We start from the raw sequence: 21,583 nt of genomic DNA, 5'->3' as shown, positions 1-21,583 counted from the left end.
AATATTAACAAAAACAGGTGACAGACTACATGGCCTGAGTGTGTGATGTGCCTAAGCATACCCTGGAAATATTTAAATGAATACTAAAAGTCGAAATATGCAATTAATAAGAAAAATTTCTATGATACTGGTAGGAATGTTAGAGAGGGGAAATATGCAAAATTTCAAATAAGAATACACCTTTTTTTGGAGAAATTTCCAAGCTACTGCTATAAATGTAAGAAAAAGGAAAATTGGGATATTTAAAATTTAAGTATTTAATTTTTTAGAAATATTCCTAAAATACTGGTATGAATGTAAGAGAGAAGAAATATGAGCTGTTTAAAATAAAAATAACCAATTATTAAATAGTTAAAATATTAATATTAAATATGAATATTAAATAGTTAAAATATGAAATTTTTACGATGATTTTTCAAACAATGATATATGTGTAAAAGAAGGTATATTAAGGAAAATTCAAATAAATAATAAATAAATAATTTTACTACTTACTAAGTTGAACAACTAAATGGAATACGCTTACCCTAATCAGGGATAAAATTTACATGCAATTTTAGCGAGAAATCCATAAAGAGCTAAACGTTAGCTCTGTTATAAATTATAAATGGTAAAAAACCTGTTTTGCATTTTAAGAAAATGATTGATTTAAGACAATAATAAAAAAGCGAAAAAAAGGGAAAACTGAGTATTATAATACTACAATAAAACAGAAATTACAAACAGATGATTAGGTTCTATAGTAGAAAATACTTTTCAGACCAACCAATACACCCTTTACGCATCCTCATTCTATCTCAGGGTATAGGTCGTATGCAAAATGTACTAATTAAGTCATAAGGGCAAGTCTTCAGTCAGTCCTTTAACGGTAAATCCAAGCAGCAGCAGAAGCTCAGCGCCAAGCCCAAATGCTAAAAGGCTGCGCCGACTGCGACGCCGGGCTTCGCAGTCGCAGTCGTCGCTAACGAGCGAGCGCAGTCGCCGTCGCAGCCGGCGCTAGCGGCAGCGGGCCGACTGAGAGTATATCAGTTACAGACACAGCGGCCTTAACGTTTATTTGCGCTCGAGCAGCGAACGTGGCAGCAGCGAACGCAAAGCAAAGCAAAAGCAAATCAAAAAGCAAAACCAATTCAATCGAAGCAAAGCGAAGCGAAGCGAAAAAAACAAAACTCTGGCCCAAACAGTCGAAGTCAGAAAGTCTTAAAGATAGTTTATCAAGTGCTCGCAGTAATAGATTCAATTCAATTTCGATTTCAATTTCAATTATCTGGCGAAACGGCGCCAACTAAGCCAAGTTAATTAAATCGAGTAAATTTTGTTGTCGCGCTTTCATTTTCATTTTGGTTAAACGATCGCGCGCAGTGAAAAATACAGAGTTTCGCCTACAAAAGAAATGCTAAACAATTGCCGTTAAGTGAAATTGTCATTGCTAGTTTCGAACAGTATAACAGATTTATAGCGGTGTCTTGCGGCATTTGTGCTATTGTGAACGGCTCGATACGAAATATCGAACATCGAAGCGAATTTTTATGGTCAAGTGCCTGCGTCTCTGGCCATTGTGCAACTCCCAGCCACTTAACCTTAACAATCATTATTTGGCAATAAAAACATTTGGCACAATCATTTCATTCAAGTGGGCCCAAGTACGTCTCGAATAGCCCACAAAATATAGACAAAATCCCAATCGCACTTTTACCCCGCCAACGAAAGCAAACCAACTGGACTCAGCGAACCCACGCGGCGCTAAACTCGAGTAGCAGTACCCAAACACAGAAGCACATAAAGCAGAAGAAGAAGAAGAGAACGGCGAAGAAAGAGACACAGACGAAGAAATAGTGCAAAATGGTCGAGAAGACAGGTGAGTGCAAGTGGCAAAGCGAATGAATGAATGAATATATTTTGGGGGGGAAATTTCAAGTGTTTTGGCATGCATATGCTTTTATTGTCATGTGTGTGTGTGTGTGAGTTTCGTGTGTGGAATATGTTACGGCACGGTCGTTTGACTATGACTATGAAAAATAATTTAAATTGTAGAAAGTACTAGCATTTGACAAGCATCAAAAATTTCAACGAATTAAACTTGCAAAAAACTAAAAACATTTTAATTGAAATTTATAAATTACGCTTTGTTCAGACAAATTCAAATCTTCTTTGTTTCATGCTGAGAACATTTTTCTTTAATTATATTGTTTGGTAAAGGAAAGGAAAAAAACAGGGAAATTATTTTGAGTTAAGCTTCGGTAACTTAATAAATCACTTGATATATGTGCGTATCAGCTAACAAGTTGTGATCAGGCGTAACCGACAGCCTAATACTCTTTGTAAGAGTAAAACAGAAATATATAAATTTTTCCATGTTTTTCGATTAGCCTCGCCTTGATGGGCGTAACTAACTAAATTATAGTTCTATGTGTAGCGAAGATCAGACGATTCGATTTGACATGCCTAAATGGGCGTAACAATTTAACTTAAGGGTCAACTGGGATTCACCTGTAAAACTTGGTGAAACTGGCGCTGAGATTGTTAAAGATTTTGATAGATAAATTTACATGATCTAAAAGGCTGGCATACCCGAGTATAAACATTTATCAAATACTGAGTAGAGTAGCTTTAATTTCGACATCAATAATAGCGTTTATTGTATACAATATACAGAGTATTGCCACACCCACAGTAGGCGTAGCCATAGAATCTTAAAACGCTATCAGGCGAGAGTATATATATAAATAACTTTTGCTTTTAATGCTGACAGATAAAGGTGAAACTGATAAACTTCTTATGCCAACTGCACGAGTATAAGAAAATTTAAATAAAAACGTTTTTGATAACTAAATGTCTTGTAAAAATAAATTATAACAGTTCGCTGCAAGTATAAAAGTTGTTTCACTGTCAGCTGAAAATATCCCAAATTTATAAACAACAAATTAAGCGATAAGCCTTTCGTAAGGAATTTATTTTTAAATTTCCCTGCTGAAGTAGGGAATAAATTTGAAGCAGCTTAATACGGCGCTTCCTCAGCGCGCAGGGAAGTGTGAAATTAATGACAATTTACAAAACTGATAAATCACGTTTGACTATTTAATCAAATGTGCATGTCTCTTGCATATGTTTTTGTTGCCTTTGCCTTTTATCAATAATCAAATGATTGCTTTTCAATATTTGCATCGTCGCAACATGACGGCAAATTGGTGGCAAGTTTCGTTGAGGCTGATTGCTGTTAGCTGAAGTTTTGATGACAAAAGACAGACGCTGCTAGTGGCTCGTAAACAGCTGTGGCACAACATTAGCTTTCAGCCATTTAAGCAATGATCGCTTCCTCAACGAAAGCTGGTAATAAAAAGACATAAAAAAGACAATCAAAGCGACAGTTAGGCAAATTTGTCAAGCAAATTCAACAAATTATGGCCATCTATTGATATTTATAGCAAACACATTTTATGGCAAATAATTTCCTCAGAATCAAGAGGGTTTGCGCTAGTCTTAACTATTTGCCAAGGGGTCAGCAGATAAAGCCAACTGGCGTCAGCTGCGTCACAGCGATAAGAAATTGAAATTGAAATGGAAATTGAAACTGAAAAAAACAGCTTTAATATTTACTCCGTTAATTAATTTTGCGCCAGCTCAGCCAGGGCAAGAGCAGCTAATTAATGTACGACTCGAAGTGTTTTTGTTTTAACAATTGTCCAAACACAAACAGCGCGTGAGAAACAAAAAACCAATATTTGGCTTAAATATCGGCCGAACAAGCTGCTAAAAGCCCCTGACATAGGCCCCCAACCTTGGCAGTGAACACACACAATGGAAGTAATTGATCTTCGCGGCGAACTATGGCAATGGGCGACGCAAAAACGTGTTCATAATTTCTCTTCTAGCAGCACATTTGGCGACAGCTGAGCCCCTTGGCCAACCCCTGATTTATGCTAGCCCAACATCGTGTCTTATTAACGGCCACGACTGCTAGTCGGAAGTGACATTCAAACTATCTTTTAGTTGACACTCGCAATGACATCACATAGTGAAATTTGCTACTGTATCGAGAGAGAGAGAGAGAGAGGAAGATCAAGGCGCCAGCTTCTCTCTCCCTCTCTCACGCTATGGGCTGTGACTGGCCTAATCGCTCAATGGGACCTCAACATGTTATTAATGAATGCGGCTTATAATTAAGTTAATAATCCAGCCACTGCTTAGAGCTTCCACTTGAAAATCTATTTTCCATGGAAAGTTTTTATTTGCGTGACTCTCAATAAATTTCAAATGCAAAATCATTAGCAAAAACGGTTAACGAAAGCAAATTATATAAGTGACTGATAGAGACGTACAAAGTTAGTAAACTCATTTAACAATTGACAAGCATCAAGTTGGGAAAAAGGTATCAAATTTTAATTATGAGAACCTTTTGTTTAACTCAGAGAAATGATTAGCTGCACTAAGATAAGTGATTTGCGCTGACGCATCCAATTCTGTGGCGGAGTCCCCTGGTTCGATTTATCGGTTTGGTAATCGAACCTGCTTAAAGGCATAAATTAGCGGGTCATAAAACACACCTCCCGCACACAAATTCTGTGGAGCGAGTCGGAGCTGCAGCCCGTGCCTAAACTGACTAATTAATGAATTTATAGCAAAATTTATGGTTGAGTTTTTGAGCCGTATCTAATTTTTTTGCCGGCCAAGAACAGGTTTTCGGTACTAACTATGAAGAACTGCGCTTTGATTGTTGTTGCTGCTGCTGCTGATGTTTGTTTGTTTTGTGTGTCTGTCTTAATAAAATCATCACCTTTTCGCAGCAAGTGCTGGGCAAGAGTTCACAGTGGGCCGAAATTAATAATGGGATTATATTGATTAATTGCCCTGGCGCAAGAGTAGAAAACACGCGCCTTTTGCGGCGCGTTTTCTTTCGATCTTTTGTGCGCCCCATAATTCAGGCTTCAATAAAACATTAGCTAACATATATGGCTATTCGTAAATTAGCAACTTATGCGATTTTCGCGTGCGTATGGCTCATAAATGAGACGCTCTATAAACTTATAGCAAATTCGCTATTTGCCATTATGCATAGTGGGGAAATTTGTTTGTCAGGGACATTGCTCATACGCAGCGTTGTGCGCTCATATCCATGAATAGACAGTCAGTCAGTCAGTTAGTTAGTCAAGGCAACGCCCAAAATGAATATTGCTAGTGATTTTTAACAGGATTTAGGTGTGGCACCCACACACACACACACACACACACAGAGCGAGAAGCTTGGCCAAGCCTTTGACTTGGCGTGTTTCTGTTCGACTGACACGTGTGGCCAGCCGCGCCTTCGTCTTTGCCTTGGCTGTGGCCATTGGTCAAGGCAGCAAGTGCTGTTGCTTTTACCAAACAACATCCTTTTGGCAGCTCTGCCAAATGAGTGTAGGATGTAAGTCAGCTGCAGCGGAAGTTGAAAAGAACAAACGAGTTGCAAGCGGACATAAATATCTTAAAGCCTTCAGCTGGTAGATATATTTGGCAGTCATGCAAGCTAATTATTGCGTAACTGAACAATCTGCCATCAGCAGTTAGCAGCAGTCAGTTAGCACCCATCCCAACACACACACACACACACACACACACGCATAGCCATCGTCGCTGCTCTGCCTATTCTTTCTGGCCTTGTCATTGGACTTTATCTTATCGGCGTTGGCTCGTAAATTGCCGAGACTTGTCGGGCACATGAAAGGCGGACACACAGCAAAAGATTGTATCTGACTAGCAATAGGAGGACTACAACTAGAGGCACCTACCCAGACGCTAACTTGGCCCGAACTACGACAGAGCTCAGCTGTCGGCAAATTTTGCTTGTCAATCAAAATATCACATTTCACTTGCTCATTTTTTGTGCCTTTCCGGTAAGTTTTTTCCATATCAAACTTCAAGGAATTTCACAATTGTCGCTCAACAGAAATTAAGTTAAGTAATTGCTAAATTCACTTAAACTCGTAGATAAAACAATCAAATGTCTAAAGGCAGAAATAAATTTTTATCTTCTAATTTCTCTTAGTCACTTAACATTTGCTGGTACTTTTGAAATTACCCTCGCTTCGAGTTTGTTTTACCGGTTACATGTAAATGCAATGAAATTTCCTTTCTAGGCCGCAACTTTACCGTTAACATAAATTATATGGAGTAAGGCCGGCCTCCAACAACTTTTGCTGGCCAAGCCAAAGCAGCTCCATTGATGCCAAACTTCTGATACGGAACGAGTGCTTGCGTGTGTGTTTATGTATGTATGTATGTGTGTGTGTGTGTGTGCGTGTGTGTACTTGCATGAGTTTGACCTTGACATTAGGAATGAGTCGTGTTTTATTGCAAATACTACAAATGTATTCTTATAAATTCATTCATATGCCATCAGCAGCAACATCAAGATTTCAATCTCTCCAGCGCCGATAAAAAAAAGTAGCATAGGCATATAGCAGTGTTGTGCTAGACTATGAAATACCCTGTGCAGAGTTGGCATGGACATTGTAAATTCGCTGATAACATTTGACATGTATTGAGTAAGGTTTTTGTTACGCCATAGTATAATGCTCTACTGTTATACATATCTGTTCTACGTCTATAGATAGAAAGCTGAGTAACGCTTTTCTACAATATTATTATAATGTTATACAATCATTGGTAGACAACAGTATGAAATGAATAAGCTTTTCAATCCTAAATGTATTATATACTGTTATATTGTTATACTGTTATGCGAATGTGTTCTACGTACGTGGATGTTGAGTGGCTCTGTTCAATGCCTTACATGTTATATTTGATATACGAAAGTGTTATACGGATATTGAACTGTTATACTATTATACAAATTTATAACCACATTATTCATTATTTTACACTACTGTCTGATACATATGTACTCTTACAGTTCAACACTTTTTTCGTATCTATTTCCGTAGTACAGGGTATTTTAGGTCGTGCTCTTCTTACGTTTCAATCGCAACACGGAAGACTCCACAACAGCTGACTTCACTGAGTGTTCTACCCGCTTTGCATATCAATTTTGTGTGCTGGAAATCTGAGACGTACTTGACGTACTTCGGCTATTCGTGATTTGCAACTTGTTATTCACGCTTATTTGGGTTACATGTGCCGGCTCCAGAATACCGTTACACATGCTACTGGAATGTGTGCTGCCTGCCGCTAGAGGGCGTTGCTGTTCATGTTTATCTTCAATTAAAAATTCTTGTTATTTTTATTTGCTGCCGATGCGCGTTTTCACTAATTGAAATCATGTTGTTTTCATGCTCTTCTTATCCGATATGCTTCTGATCACAATTATAGCATTAAAAGTGTTAGTTTTGGGAAAATTAACAACAATTCATCTCGAAACGAAAGAGTTCTTCTCCATGATTTATGAATTGTTTCAATTAAAAGCATTTTAGGCTATACTCACAATTAATATTAATCAGATTTTGGTATTCATTAGATACAATCAGCTTATGTAGCCTTGCTTTTTTATTTTTGATCATTTAAATCCATTCAATGTCTTGTCGTCACGCCCTCGCCGAAGAAACCACAAGAAAAAGGGAGAAAAAAAATCGAATTTCAATGTTTTTTTCTCACTTATATTTGCTTTGTCCAATTGGCGATTATTGTGTGTAATGTTTATTGTCTTGGCCTTTTGCTTCTCCTTTTTGGCAACAATTATTCATTTTTTAGACCTATTTTTATAGTCCAAAACTTGTTGATTTGCGCTCAATGGCAGCGCCTCATAGAGATCACTTAAGATAAACTCTGCGAACATGACTTACTCATTTTGTCTGCGGCCACGTTATTAACAAAAATAAAAATATAAACAATAAAACAACAACAAAATCCACTTGAAGGTTGAAGCAAATTTAATTTCCTTTTCTCTCATTCTTGCTTTCTTAACAAAAATAAAATGGGTAATTTAGATAAAAGCTGGTTCTTGTCCAGGCTAACTTTGATAAGGGCAGTAACAAACTGAACTTTCGAATTCGGTTAGCTCTGATATAAAGTTGCCAAAACACAATCTTTATTATGGCGCATGGTAGTCAAAAATGTGTGTATATTTTAAGAACAGTCATATACTTATACAAATAATTTATTTGAACTAAGTTATGTACCACAAGTTGCTTCCAGCTATACTTTGGCAATCTCAATGATAAAATTCATACTTGTTAACAACAAAGTTGCAAATTGTTATATACACTCAGCATTTCAGGCAGATCTTCTGAAATATAAGTTAAAATCATCATATTGCTTTTGGGCAATATGAACCCTTCTGATCAATTTTAAAAATATATGTTAGCTGTTTACAACATATAAGATTAATTTAATAGTCTTATACATTCCACGACTATTTTTAGCACACTTGGGCACTTTACAAATTGCTTTATTTATTGTTATTGGCTTATCAGGCAATGGCTACCAATATGGCCACAGGCCAGATTACAGCCTAAAAACTAACGAATTTGACGCCATCAATTATAAGTTGTGATTCAGTCACACTTCGAGCGCTAATCACACGACGCGGAATGTCAACCTCAATGAGCCTACGGGCAGAGGTAATCGCTGCTTATCTCATGTAGTAGCTGTACTCATAATCACATTTGATGCTTGAAAGGGAAGTTCATGTTGACAAGGGCAATTCGACAATAAAAACTGGCTGTCGACTTAGCTAAATCTGTAACTCAAGTCCATTTCCATTTTCATTTTCAATTTCAAATCAACTTCAAATTTACAAACGGGTTGGCATCGAGTGGATCTCATTGAACTTGAGGGAGCCTCGCTCAACGGTGATTGATCAAGCGCCGTTATGGATAGAGCTGGCTAATGATGATGCGCTGCGTTGCATTGATGCAATATTGATTGATTGATATAACTGACAAACTGACTAACTGACTGACTGATTGATTGATTGTCTCACACATTAATAGCACTTGTCTTGCCTTCGCGCCGGCTGCCCGGACCAACTCCGATTAGCATAAACAAATTGAATGCTGGCAAACGCTTAGCATACAATGAACAGAGCCGAGCAGCCGAACAAATGTCCCAATGCAAATAAACCATTAATTTCGGCTTATGCTAATTGCGGTCTTAGATTGGCTGTCAGCGAGCTGATCTCGTTTCCATGTGAATTATTTATGCTTTACCACCAATTCGAGTCTTATATTTGCATACGACCATAATTCATCAGCTGTGGGTGTTCACTGTGGTTTACTTTTCACATGCAAACTGTTTTTGATATGCAGACAGGTTGACGCATTCCAATCATATTTGTTCCCTATATTCACATCTCATTTCCCATGTCTATTTATAAGACTCGCATATTGACTAAAGTAAAGTTTTTATCGCAACTATTGACAACTGACATTGATTAATTATGGAGGCACGCTGGAGCCAGCTGCCTAACTTCCCACTATTTTCAATTTCCCAACTAATCATAAGCATATTTCACAAATTCCGCACACGTTTCTTATACAGCTTGGCAATTTGATATCTTCTTCGACTTATGCCCAATGAATCTGAATGAAAAGTGAGTCAAGCGCTTCCATTCTATTCTATAAATAATATTATTACTGTTTCTATTGCTGTCGTCAATTGTGAATTGTCAATTGTTTTATGATGTGGCTCATGCAACTGCACAGAGTTGAGCTTCTGTTGAGTAAGTCCCCTGCCCCATAGAGCAATGGCGCTAGCTGCCATGCGTTATCAATGTGTCACGGGAACTGGGGCCGAGTGGAAGATAATTGGCGTATTAAGTGAAGTGTGCGAGCTCTGTGATAACATTGCTTATCAGCCTGTAGCTAAAAGTGGGAAATTTGATAAGCATTCATTCCCTTTAATATTTACATGCGGATTATGAACAATCTTTTTATGACCCTTCAAGTTGCGTAAGCCACGGCAATGTGGAGCAGAATCAAAATACTTCATAATAAATACCCTGGCGAGGTTTCAATCGGGCCTGCCCGACGTTCCTTACAGTGAAATTAAAATGTGCTCAGCCATTAACGTCTTAGAATTGATTATAAATCAGTTTTTATAGTTAGTCAAGCATTTGATTTATTTTTATTCAACATATTGGGTGTAAATAACTTGACTTAAGTACGCGCGTTATGCCTAGGCACACTTAAGTACTGCGAAGTTCGCTTTCGCAAGTGAGGCGTCAATTCAACAATATTATTTGCTTAAACAAATTAATTGACACCTCAGCTGATTAGCATTGACTTTAAATAAACATCAATGAATGAAACAACAACAACGACAACAACATCAATACGTAAACAACATCGATCTAGCTAAGCAAATGAGGAAATAATGCGCAGAGAGCGATGCGAGTCAATTAATTAATCAATTGGTGTGAAACTATCAATGGATCATGAAAACTAATACGATGCGAATTTTCACACGATTTCGTAGAGGGAAATTGAAAATTACCCTAATGTTTGTTGAGCTAGGAAAAAGACTTTGTAAGAAAGGGATTTTCTTAAGTATATGGATGTGTCAGAAAAATCCCATTAATTGCAAATTACGTGTATTTGCTTAAGAATATAATGCAAGGTTAGTTAGCATCGATATATCAGAAAGCATCGATACAGATATGCTAGACTGGGAAATATTATGAGAGAGTAATCCATGGAGATATCTTTATTGCAAGACTCGGAGTACATATTGAAAAAAGATCAGAATTCGAAAAGCATTTGGCGAGTTTAAAATAATTTGGACTACATGATTAGGAGTAAAATATATTAAATATATATATATATATATATATATATATATATAATATATTATAAGAAAATATATATATATATAAAATATATTTATGAAGATATGTGGGCGACACAAGATCGATGACATTTTGCAGAGTAATATAAGTCAACGGCCTTAATTCGGAATGAAATCCTGACTGAAAACATTAATCGAAAAACACTTACTTTCCTGTCAATGATCTCTTTAGAACAGTTTCGCATGTTCAATTCGAGAACAACAAAATTCGGATTCGGCGCCAAAAAACTTGAATTCGATTTCCTTTTGACACGATTTGCAGATTTTTGATAACTGAGTCGATTGCTGATTGATTGATTATGTTTGTCGACGCATAAGTAATTTAATAATTAATTAGAGTTCGGCATGCGCTGTGCAAGTTTGTAATCAATGCATTATTAATATTAATACTGATCGAATCTGTCTGTTGCTCCGTGTGTGTGTTTGTGTTTATCTTTTCAGACATGTCGAAATTCGTTGGCGTTGCCGACATCACGGAGAACAAGAAAATCTGGCGCATGCTGCTCGGCGAGCTGGTGGGCACATTTTTGCTGGTATTCATTGGCGTTGGCAGCACGGCGACCGGAAGTGCGACAGTGCCGCAGATAGCGTTCACCTTTGGCTTGACGGTGGCCACTCTCGCCCAGGTAATTACTCCATATAAATCTAATCTTGTGATGGCTATCTTATCAAATACTTTAATGCCCCAAGCAGAATATCCTTTACTATACTAAATCTCAACAAAATGTAAAAAAACCCATTATGTACAGAGAACAATATCCCATACTCAATATCCCTAAACCGCACAATATATAAAATATCCCCTACTCAGTATGCCATCAAAATACTACACAGGCCAAAAATCCCATCAATATCCTTTACCCCAGCAAATTATTAAATATCCCAATCTCAATATCACATTATTGCACAGTTAGCGAATACACAAACCAATCGCACAAAGCGATTTATAGAAATAGCAAATCATGCGTTCAAGGACACGCCACCGCCGCGTTACACTTTCGACCGGACCGAAACTCATTCACAGATCAGAGCCGTTGGCTGTTGGCCGCTGGTCAGTCGCATTTTGGGCAAGACATTGGCATTTAAAAGCCGACAACAACAAGCGCATAAAAACGCAATCGAATGCGGCGCAGTCGTCGCGTTGGCTGCGTGCGAATGTTATTTACAAAGCTGACAGATTTACAGACACAGCACACGGCACACAGATACACAGCTACAGATTCAGATACAGATACAGATACAGCTACAATATCTGCAGTGGTCATTAGCGCCGCGCACGCTGCGTATGAGTAACGCACAACGATTCGGACTGAGACTCCGAATGCGCATGCGAATGCGAATGCGAATGCGAATGTGAATGTGAATAATAAATGCGAATTCGTCTGCGTCGGCAATTAACATTAATCAACACGCAAAATATGCAATTAGATTATTATGCGTTTAATTACGTTATGCCTCTTGATGTTTTAGTTGTCGATGTCGCCGTTGTTGTTGTTGTTGTTGTTGTTTCAGTTGTTGCAGTTTCTGTTTTTAGAATTCTAAGCGCTGCACTATTTTGAATCGAATTTATGACAACAAACCAAACCCGCAGCCTGCGTAGATCATCATGAGACACGCTCCACTCGACTTGCTATAACTTTATAGTGGACGAGCGTAGCGTGCTATAAAGTTGAAGGTTCGCAATCAATCATTGATCCGGCGATAAGTCAAGTTAATTAACAAACAAAATAATGGCTAATGCGACGCATTCAGATAGTTCTATTAGCTTTCGATTGTCCTCAAATCAAGAAACACTTTGTGTAGCCAGCAAATGGCCACAATTATTTATTGAATATGAAGTGAATGCAGATGTTAGCTTGTGTTTGCATAGAATAGTCAAGCCGAAGAGGAGACTGCAGCTATTGAAGCTAATATTTCATATGTCAGCAAAGAAAACCTTTCATTAGGGGCGCTAAGGTGTCAATGTTGCAACTGAACGCTACAATACAAGATGTTTTGATAGCTTCGTCAATATTCTTAAATTAAGCTAAATCTTCCCGGGTCTGCTTACTATTTAGCGCCAACAGCGAGTGCACTTAGTCAAGTCTATATCTTTTTCTAAACTAGTCTCTGAGTCTTCTACTTGGTGTCAAGAAAGTCATATATAACAGAAGATTCAACACATATATAAAGCCAACTTCTTTCCATGAGCTCAATAAAAGAAGTTAAGAGAAGTATACATAGAGACGAAGTCAATCTATTCGCCTTTATCAAACAAGGGAAGAAAGCAAGTAGCTTTACCTACTGTACATCACAGGACATGCAGTTTATTACATAATTAGGAAAATAGTCCATAGCAGTCAGAAGAGTGCTCAAAGATGCTTCCTGAGCACGATTATTTTAGTGTTCAATAGATGCAGATTAACAAATCAAGGGCAAGGCTTTACCCCACAGCTAGAGCGTAAGGATCCATCCAAGTTCTTTGTAGCTCTAACTGACCATTACTCAATCGGCAGACAGCTTTACGCTGAGTCAGCCATGCTTGCCACATATAAGTAGGAAACCTTAGCCACCCCGGAGCGTGGACTAGCGAGTCAGCTTGACATAAAAGATCTTAGCTTAAGCACATTAAACAATCGTTTACACAAGGTATGCGCATCGCTTATGAAAGCAAAGACTTAATGAGAAATCCTCAAGTCCATGAGCTACTTAGGCAGCTTGGGCAGCATAAGTTCGTGTTCGATACACAATAAATGTTGGGCTTTCTTAGCCAAATGCCATTTGTGAGTTAATTAGCAGCATTAATAACAAGACTTTGCTATAAAAGCATCTCGAGCACATGTATTTAAGTGTATTCCATCTTTCGGAGTGGCTTTGCCTACTGCAGCTCTTGCAAAACTCTAATTTTATAATCATGTTCATCATGTAGACATGCACACATAGTGGACAGGCGTGTGTGCCTGCATTAGACTTGGCTTGAATCGCGATATGGCGGACATCACGATAGGCTCGCTGTTGGGCCTGAGCCAGACACGTGTGAACGCTGCAACAGGTGTTGCGTAATTGGTCGCCTGACGAATGAAAGAGTATCTTCGAAATTTCCACACTTTCATCAGCGATTAGTCAGAAATGAATTGCGATTGGCCAATGCAGGCAACTGCAGCGAGATAGTCACTAGTCACGAGCCACGAATCACGAATCACGAGTCACGAGTCACGAGTCACGAGTTGCATGTTGTGAAAAGCGAGCAGCATTGCGACAATTAGTTGCAGTGGCAGTTGCACTTGCAGCAATGACGTGTGGCACGAGACCTGATTGCTCTGGCTTGCTTTTTGCGGTCAGTCATCGAACTCGATTTCTAAATAAGCCAAGCAGCAACTCGACAACAACAGCAACAACACCAAGAGCAACAGCAACAGCAACAGCAACGAATGCTGGCAGCTGCATGGCGGAGTCCGTAACAAATGAGAAACGTGCTAATTGAGCGACATTTAATGCCATCTGTGCGAGGGAAAAAACAATTTCAAATACAATATTTACTGTGTTGCGACATACTTAATCTTATATAGGTATAACATGAACGGAAAAAGTATTTAGCAGTGCGAGGGAATTCGTATAGCTGAAGCAGAAGAAGTAGCCAACAATATTTCCCTTTATTATTCGACTTTATCGTGATAGGCAGCTATTACGAAGGGAATTAGCGATGTGCACATGAATTTTAGTTTAGGCATGTTTCTTTGCGAGAGAAGAGACCAGGAGATAGGAGTCAAGATCAGAAATGAGGCGTGAAGAGAAGAGAGGCGAAATCTATATATATTTACTACTGGGGAATATAATATGCAATTTTAGAAGAGGCAAAGATAAGAGAGGTGGAATATGATGTGTGTTGAATTTAGTATTTTTGTAAAATATATGAATTTAGTATTTTTATAAATATACTGAATTCGTATCTTAGTATTTTAAGTATTCAAAGAGTTTTTGCTATAGATATTGGTTTAGCTCATCGACATTTATTAAAAATGTACTTAAATAACAAATAGACCAGGACGATTACTAAGCGAAGAGTATAGAGTAGAGTAGAGTAGACTAAACCAGACTGGAGTGGAGTAGAGTAGAGTAGATTATAGTAGAGAGTATATTAGCCTCGACTCCACTTTAGAGATAAACAAACTTAAAACTTAAAATGTTAATTAAATTATAATTCCCTTCTATTTATATTAATATTTTGCAAACATTTCAATTAAAAATAGTACAAGAGTATTATAATTTATTAAAAAATATAAGGCTGTAATTTAAGCCCTTGCCCTTACGAGCTGTGTGCCGACAGAGACACAGCGCTAACTAGCTTCGATTACAAATGAATAGCTAGTTAGGTGCAGTCAGAACATAATCAACGATCTGGACAGTGAATGCAGCGCGCTCTTAGAGATAATATCGCTGTCTAAGCTTGTCAACGGCGGCGACATTTGTATGCGAGCTGCGTTGCATTGTCTCATGAGCTGACAAAAGGAAGTGGGGCAGCTAGAAAATGCAAACAACAATACGATTATAGATGACAACAACAAGCCATAGAAATGCAAAGCTGTTGACAATTTGATTTTAATAGCAAATATATATATATATATACTACATATGTATGAGTATTCCGTATAGTTGGGAAGAAAATTCCAGTGCTGATTTTTATGCGGGTCGCCAAACGAAACGAAACGCCAAGAAATAATAATCATAAATTTTGAGTGCCGGCAGTTGAGCTGAGTCGAGATGAGCTGAGCTGAGCTGGAGGCTAATCAGATGCACGGCCCGCAATTAGGGATTGGCTCTTTGATTTACGGCCATTATCGGACGCAACGCAATACGCCATAGAACAGATGAGTCCCCGATCTGAAACAGAGCCACAGAATGCGCTCTCAAACACTGAAAGGCCAAGCTCGAAGTCAAAGTCGAAAAAACCTCCAGCGCCAATCAAGGTGCAACATGCAAGATCAATAAAAAAGCAACACACACACAGCTGTGCGTGTGTGTGTGTGTGTGTTAATTATGCAACACGACAACAACGTTGGCTACAAAATTGTGCGTGCACCATTCACGTTTTCTCAATTCAATTCAATTCAATTCAGTAAAATCAAACGATCCGCAAAACTGCGCCGAAATGAGCCAAAATGGCAAAGCCAGCTACAAGCTTTGGGCCAACTGCTCGGCTTTTTGGCCAAAACGAACTTGAAATGCGCAGCAACAATCACCAACAACAACAACAGCAACAGCAACAACAACAAGCGCAGTTGCAGCTAAGCAGAACGAAACAAACAAGTTAACATTCAATTTAACTAAAAAGCCATAAAATATGATTTAACGCGCAAATGTCGCACAACAGCAACAGCAGCAACAACAACAAATAGCAACAAATGCGCGCAGACATTCGTGCGCCTGCGTAAGCCTCAATCCATGCGATCATTATCTATATCTCTCCATATATCTGGCACTGCGTGCAAATAGCTAACAAACTGCATAAGAGACTAAGAGAGGCAGAGAGAGGGAGGGAGAGGGAGAGAGAGGCAGTTACTTGAAGTGACCAACACAGTAAATGCTATAAAAATAGATACAAATCTCGAAGAAACCAAATTTCTTATACAAGTTCGAGAAGTCCAAAGAGTATATTGGTTTTGGGCAATGTGTATCTATTATTCATTTATTCTGTCCTTCCGCATGTCCCTATAAGAAGCAACGAATTTTGTTGTTGAACTGAAGATCAGAGAGTATTGCACTTAGATCACAGTTAATTAAAAAATATCAAGTTTTATTTAATTTATTTATTTATAAGACTATTGAGTCATCACACATTTAACTGCTTGCTTTCATCGTTGTCAAAACTCATGCTAAAATTCCTCATCTGTTTATGCTAAAGGGAGCAGAAAAATCCTTAACAATATGGGAATTTCATTACGGAAATATTTGATAGTATTAAAAAGGGAAATTCAGTTAAGCAGTGGGACAAACAGACACTTGAGTATAGATATTACAATAAGCTCATCATTTTATAGATGAGAGAAGATAGTATTTCTAATTTATATACAGACTTACACATAGAAAGGTATTTGCCCAGTTCGTAATTCAGTTCTCACATATATAATTTAAAGCTGTATACACCTATAATAAAATAATAAAATTATATTCACCTTAATTTTCGTTTTTTGTTTTGGCAACAAAAAACCCTGAACTGAATGTAATCAAAGATAAAATATTTGTGCTGTGTACATATACATATATAAATGTAAATTCAAAATTTTTTAAATTATAAATACATTTTTCAAATAATAATAAATTAAATTACTAAAATTGGTAATAAACTGAAAAGGAGCCACCTTCAGGTTCAGGGATATTCACAGAAATGAAAACCGAGTTCACAAACCTTAGCAATGAGCAGAACCATCAAAACCCGAAAAGTACTTTTACAAGGCTATTCCTTGTTCTTAATAAACTGAAAGGTACTTTTGGTTTAAAAGTACTTTTACATTATTGTGCCTTCAAAAAGTACTTTTACACCGATATTCCACATATTCTATAAACCAAAAGGTGTTTTTTCACTGCTATTTCATATACTCTATAAATACAGTTTAGACTTTACAAATAGTTATGACTTGCCCGCCTCTATTCTCACGCACTTGACGCATGTTTGTGCTGCATACGTAAATCAAATTATTTAATGATAGGTTTTGTGTGAGTGCGCATGTGTGTGTGTGTGTGTATGTATGCCACATCGAAATATCATGACTCATTCTAGTGTGCATTCTAATCGATGTGGCAACAACAACAGCAGCAGCTCTTGCAAATGTGCGCGATCTTGATGATTAGGCGCGACTGACAGCGTATATTATTCACGCAGTCACTTTGCCACAAGAGCAACAAAAGCCGCAACACGCTGCACTTATATAATTTGATGAAAAGAAACCAAAAACAATTATAAATTGCAAAGCGTGCGTATGGCAAAGGCCAAGCGAACTTCGAAGATTGCATCGAAATGAATCTAAAGCTGTACAAACTGTGCGCCGCTCGGGCCTAAACTAGAGGCCCAAACCTGCCCCCCACCTGCCCGCGAGTCGAGCTTAGGCAGGCTTAGCCACAACTAAATCGAAACTGAAATCGCACTGCGATATGATAGTACATAGAAGCCTGCACCTCGGCCTTGGGCACAGACGCGTTTTTGAATGTAGTGCGTATTCATTCATAACACGAGTACTCACTCCGACTTCGACTCCGACTCAGACTCCGACTCGTAGTCGTACTCACTTGCAGCTCAAGTGGCAATTTGTTATTCTTTTTCGATTTCTGTATCTCTAGTTCTGAGCACAACATGTTCAGCTCGGCTGGCACTACAGATCCAGCTCCAGTTTCAGCTTCACAGCGAGCTGACAGCTTGGCTCATGACTCAACAGAATGCGATTAACTTTTACTTTTAGCCAAATGCTCATCAAAGTGAACTTTAATGGCGATCGACAGCACTCCAGAGAGTTGGGCATTGGCTCTGCCTGGCTCTCTGAGTGCAACTCAGCTGTCAGACAAATTGCTTGCATCCGCTGCGACTTGCGTCTGGCAGCGTTGTGCAAGAGCCCAACTGCAGACGCCATGGCAAAGGGTAAACATTGCCCAACCCAGAAACGAGGCAGCAACAAGTGCTCAACTTGAAGACTTGACATTTAATGTCTAGCACATGCAGTCGTTTACATGATCTTCACCTGACTCTATAATGGAACTGTATCTGTCAAGTAATCAGAAAGTGAAAGAGAGATCAATCAATTGAACATGAAGTACTCTGTGCATACATGTCTACGCCCAGACATTATTTACATTGACTTACATTACAAATTTCGTTAGCTGGTAAATTATATTGCCACTGCATCGAACCACCTTATAGTATATGTGATTAAAATACGAGCTCAACGAGATATTAAATGAAAACATTTATGACCTCGTTAAACAGACTTAATTCTCTTAATGTTCTTTAGAATGCGATGTCAAGTGTTATTGCAATTAGTTATCTATAATAAAGATTTAACTCATTTCACGTATATTGCTTAATTAAGAAAACACATATATTTGGAAGAATTACAGAATGAGAGATATACTTAGATATTATATTATATTAGATATATATATTATATCATATTATAAAGTGCTACAGATATATCAATACAGACACAGATACATAGATACATAGATACATAGATACAGAGATACATAGATACATAGATACATAGATATATAGATATATAGATATATAGATACACAGATACATAGATACATAGATACATAGATACATAGATACATAGATACGTAGATACATAGATACATAGATACATAGATACATAGATACATAGATACATAGATACATAGATACATAGATACATAGATACATAGATACATAGATACATAGATACATAGATACATAGATACATAGAAACATAGATACATAGATATATAGATATATAGATACATAGATACATAGATACATAGATACATAGATACATAGATACATAGATACATAGATACATAGATACATAGATACATAGATACATAGATACATAGATACATAGATACATAGATACATAGATACATAGATACATAGATACATAGATACATAGATACATAGGTACATAGGTACATAGATACATAGAAATGGTCTCAATATTTTCCCCATTTCTAATTTATCAACTTTTTGTAATATTTCCCAATGAAATTTCCCAATATTTAATTCTTCATCTGCTTGTATATTTTGCAGGGACTAGGTCACATCAGCGGCTGTCACATCAATCCGGCCGTCACCATCGGCTTCTTGATTGTCGGCGAGATGAGCATCCTCAAGGCGGCCTTCTACATAATCGTGCAATGTGTGGGCGCCATTGCTGGAGCAGCTGTTATCCGGGCAGCTCTCAGTGGAATGTTAACGGTCGGACTTGGTGTTTCCTCATTTAATGCCTCGTTGGATGTGGGTCAAGTCGTGCTGATCGAGGCGTTGATCACATTCATTCTGGTCTTTGTAGTCAAGGCTGTGTCCGATCCGGGTCGCCAAGACATCAAGGGATCAGCCCCACTGGCCGTCGGCCTGTCCATTGCAGCGGGACATTTGTGTGCGGTAGGTTAAATGAGAATCCGAGTAATAAGTTCGTATAATAAGAGACTTTTTCCTTTCACAGATTAAGCTTAGCGGTGCCAGCATGAATCCCGCTCGCTCCTTCGGGCCAGCCGTCGTCCAAGGCATGTGGACCGATCACTGGGTCTACTGGGTGGGTCCAATAGTGGGCGGAATTATTGCCGCTGTCATCTACAAGTTCATCTTCAAGGTGCGCAAGGGCGACGATGAGGCCAACTCTTACGACTTCTAAGATCTTTCTCTCACTCCTTCCTTGTCTCTCTCTCTATCTCTCACTCTTTTTCTCCCTATCCAATCATCATTTGCCCCTTGTTCCCACCGGAACACATTCACATTCCTGTTGTTAAATTGAACATGTGTGTTGCCCATGCACATTTGGCTTTGTCCTTTTAGATTCCATCGAATTCTTTTCTACTTAGATAAGCTCAACGAGAGCCTCACAATACAAATTGCTTTGTTTTTATTTGTTAAAAAATAAAAATCGCTTTGTTTTAGTCGTACTAACACTTAAAATATATTGAATATTCTATGTTTAGAGCTTAAGATAAGTAAAATTCCCATTATTTGGCTTTAGCTACGCACATGCAGCACAGATTCGAACCTCGAAATGCGATTTGCTATGCCCTCATCACCGAATTATTTGTTACAAATTGTTATTGTGTCTAAGTAAACAATTATCGAGCACAAATAAACATATTCCATAAATTACGAATTATATGTGTAATAAAATATATTAAAATCCAAATAGTTAAGTGTGTTTTATTTGAAATGTTTTAATTAAATAAGCAATAGAGAAGCATTGGCTGGGAAATGGAAATTTGTCTGCCAAATCTTGATCTTAACCAAAGTCAATACATATATCTTCTTATAGTGTCAAGCATATTAAATATAATTTCAACAAGTTGAATTATTTTTTTCCTCCCGAAAAAAAAAAGACAATATTTTTCATGTCTTGTTTGAAATTATTGTAAGAGAGGGAAGATATTATATCTAATTATGTTCGGATGGGTGATTTCATATAAAAATTAATATTAATAAAAAAATATATGATTAACTGCTTGCTAATTTAACAACTTTTTTAAAATAATATAATATAATTGTATTAAGAGTATTAGTGTTCTTATAAGCGGCCAACCATATAATGTTGCCTACTTTCAGGCATGTCATTCAATTCTAATTAAAAAATTCGAGCATTACGTTTACTGCGAAAATTTTGTGTAGCATACTTTTAGGTATGTGCGAATATTTACTCATTAGGGACATCTTTTGGCAATTTACCAGTTAAGTAATTTGGATAGAATATTATTGTGAGATAAAAGTCCCTGGCTTTCTTCTTGACCAAACTCTGCTGCACTTGGTTGAATGTTTTAAAATGCATGAATAACAAAATATATAAAATGTAACTGCAATTATTTTTTGCTTATTCACAATGCATGTGAGGGTGACTGTGAATGTAAATATCCCTGGGCGAGTGTACGTGCTAATTGAAGTTCAATAACAGTTCGATTTGCATATGACGAACTTCCTCTGTTCATTCATGCGAACTGCGATTGAAAACAAAAGTTCTTTTGCGTCATGAGACACTGCAACACCATATGCGGGTGTTGTAGCCAAACAACAGCAACAACAACAACAGCAAATACCAAAATTAACTCCATTAAAAACGCGACGATAAATATGTTA

The 21,583-nt window shown here is 37.7% G+C and overlaps 1 protein-coding gene across 3 annotated transcripts; it reads left to right on the top strand.

The window, feature by feature from the left end:
• The first annotated feature begins 1,092 nt into the window (after window positions 1-1,092).
• LOC111605407 (aquaporin) lies at window positions 1,093-20,645 on the top strand. Of its 3 annotated transcripts, none has more exons than XM_023323908.2 (4): window positions 1,093-1,858; window positions 11,218-11,402; window positions 19,529-19,882; window positions 19,944-20,645. In XM_023323908.2, the coding sequence occupies exons 1-4, from the start codon at window positions 1,843-1,845 to the stop codon at window positions 20,130-20,132; spliced, it is 744 nt and encodes a 247-aa protein (XP_023179676.2). In that variant the 5' UTR covers window positions 1,093-1,842; the 3' UTR covers window positions 20,133-20,645. The 3 variants fall into 3 exon arrangements, with proteins under 3 accessions (XP_023179676.2, XP_023179678.2, XP_023179677.2); XM_023323910.2 differs by lacking the exon at window positions 1,093-1,858 and adding an exon at window positions 10,937-11,093; XM_023323909.2 differs by lacking the exon at window positions 1,093-1,858 and adding an exon at window positions 10,937-11,134.
• Window positions 20,646-21,583: the final 938 nt, after the last annotated feature.

The sequence above is a fragment of the Drosophila hydei genome, unplaced genomic scaffold (assembly GCF_003285905.1).
Source record: "Drosophila hydei strain 15085-1641.00,03,60 unplaced genomic scaffold, DhydRS2 tig00000060-arrow-pilon, whole genome shotgun sequence".
Taxonomy (NCBI): Eukaryota; Metazoa; Arthropoda; class Insecta; order Diptera; family Drosophilidae; genus Drosophila; species Drosophila hydei.
Note: the sequence above shows the minus strand (reverse complement) of the source record. Positions and strands in the feature narration are given on the sequence as shown.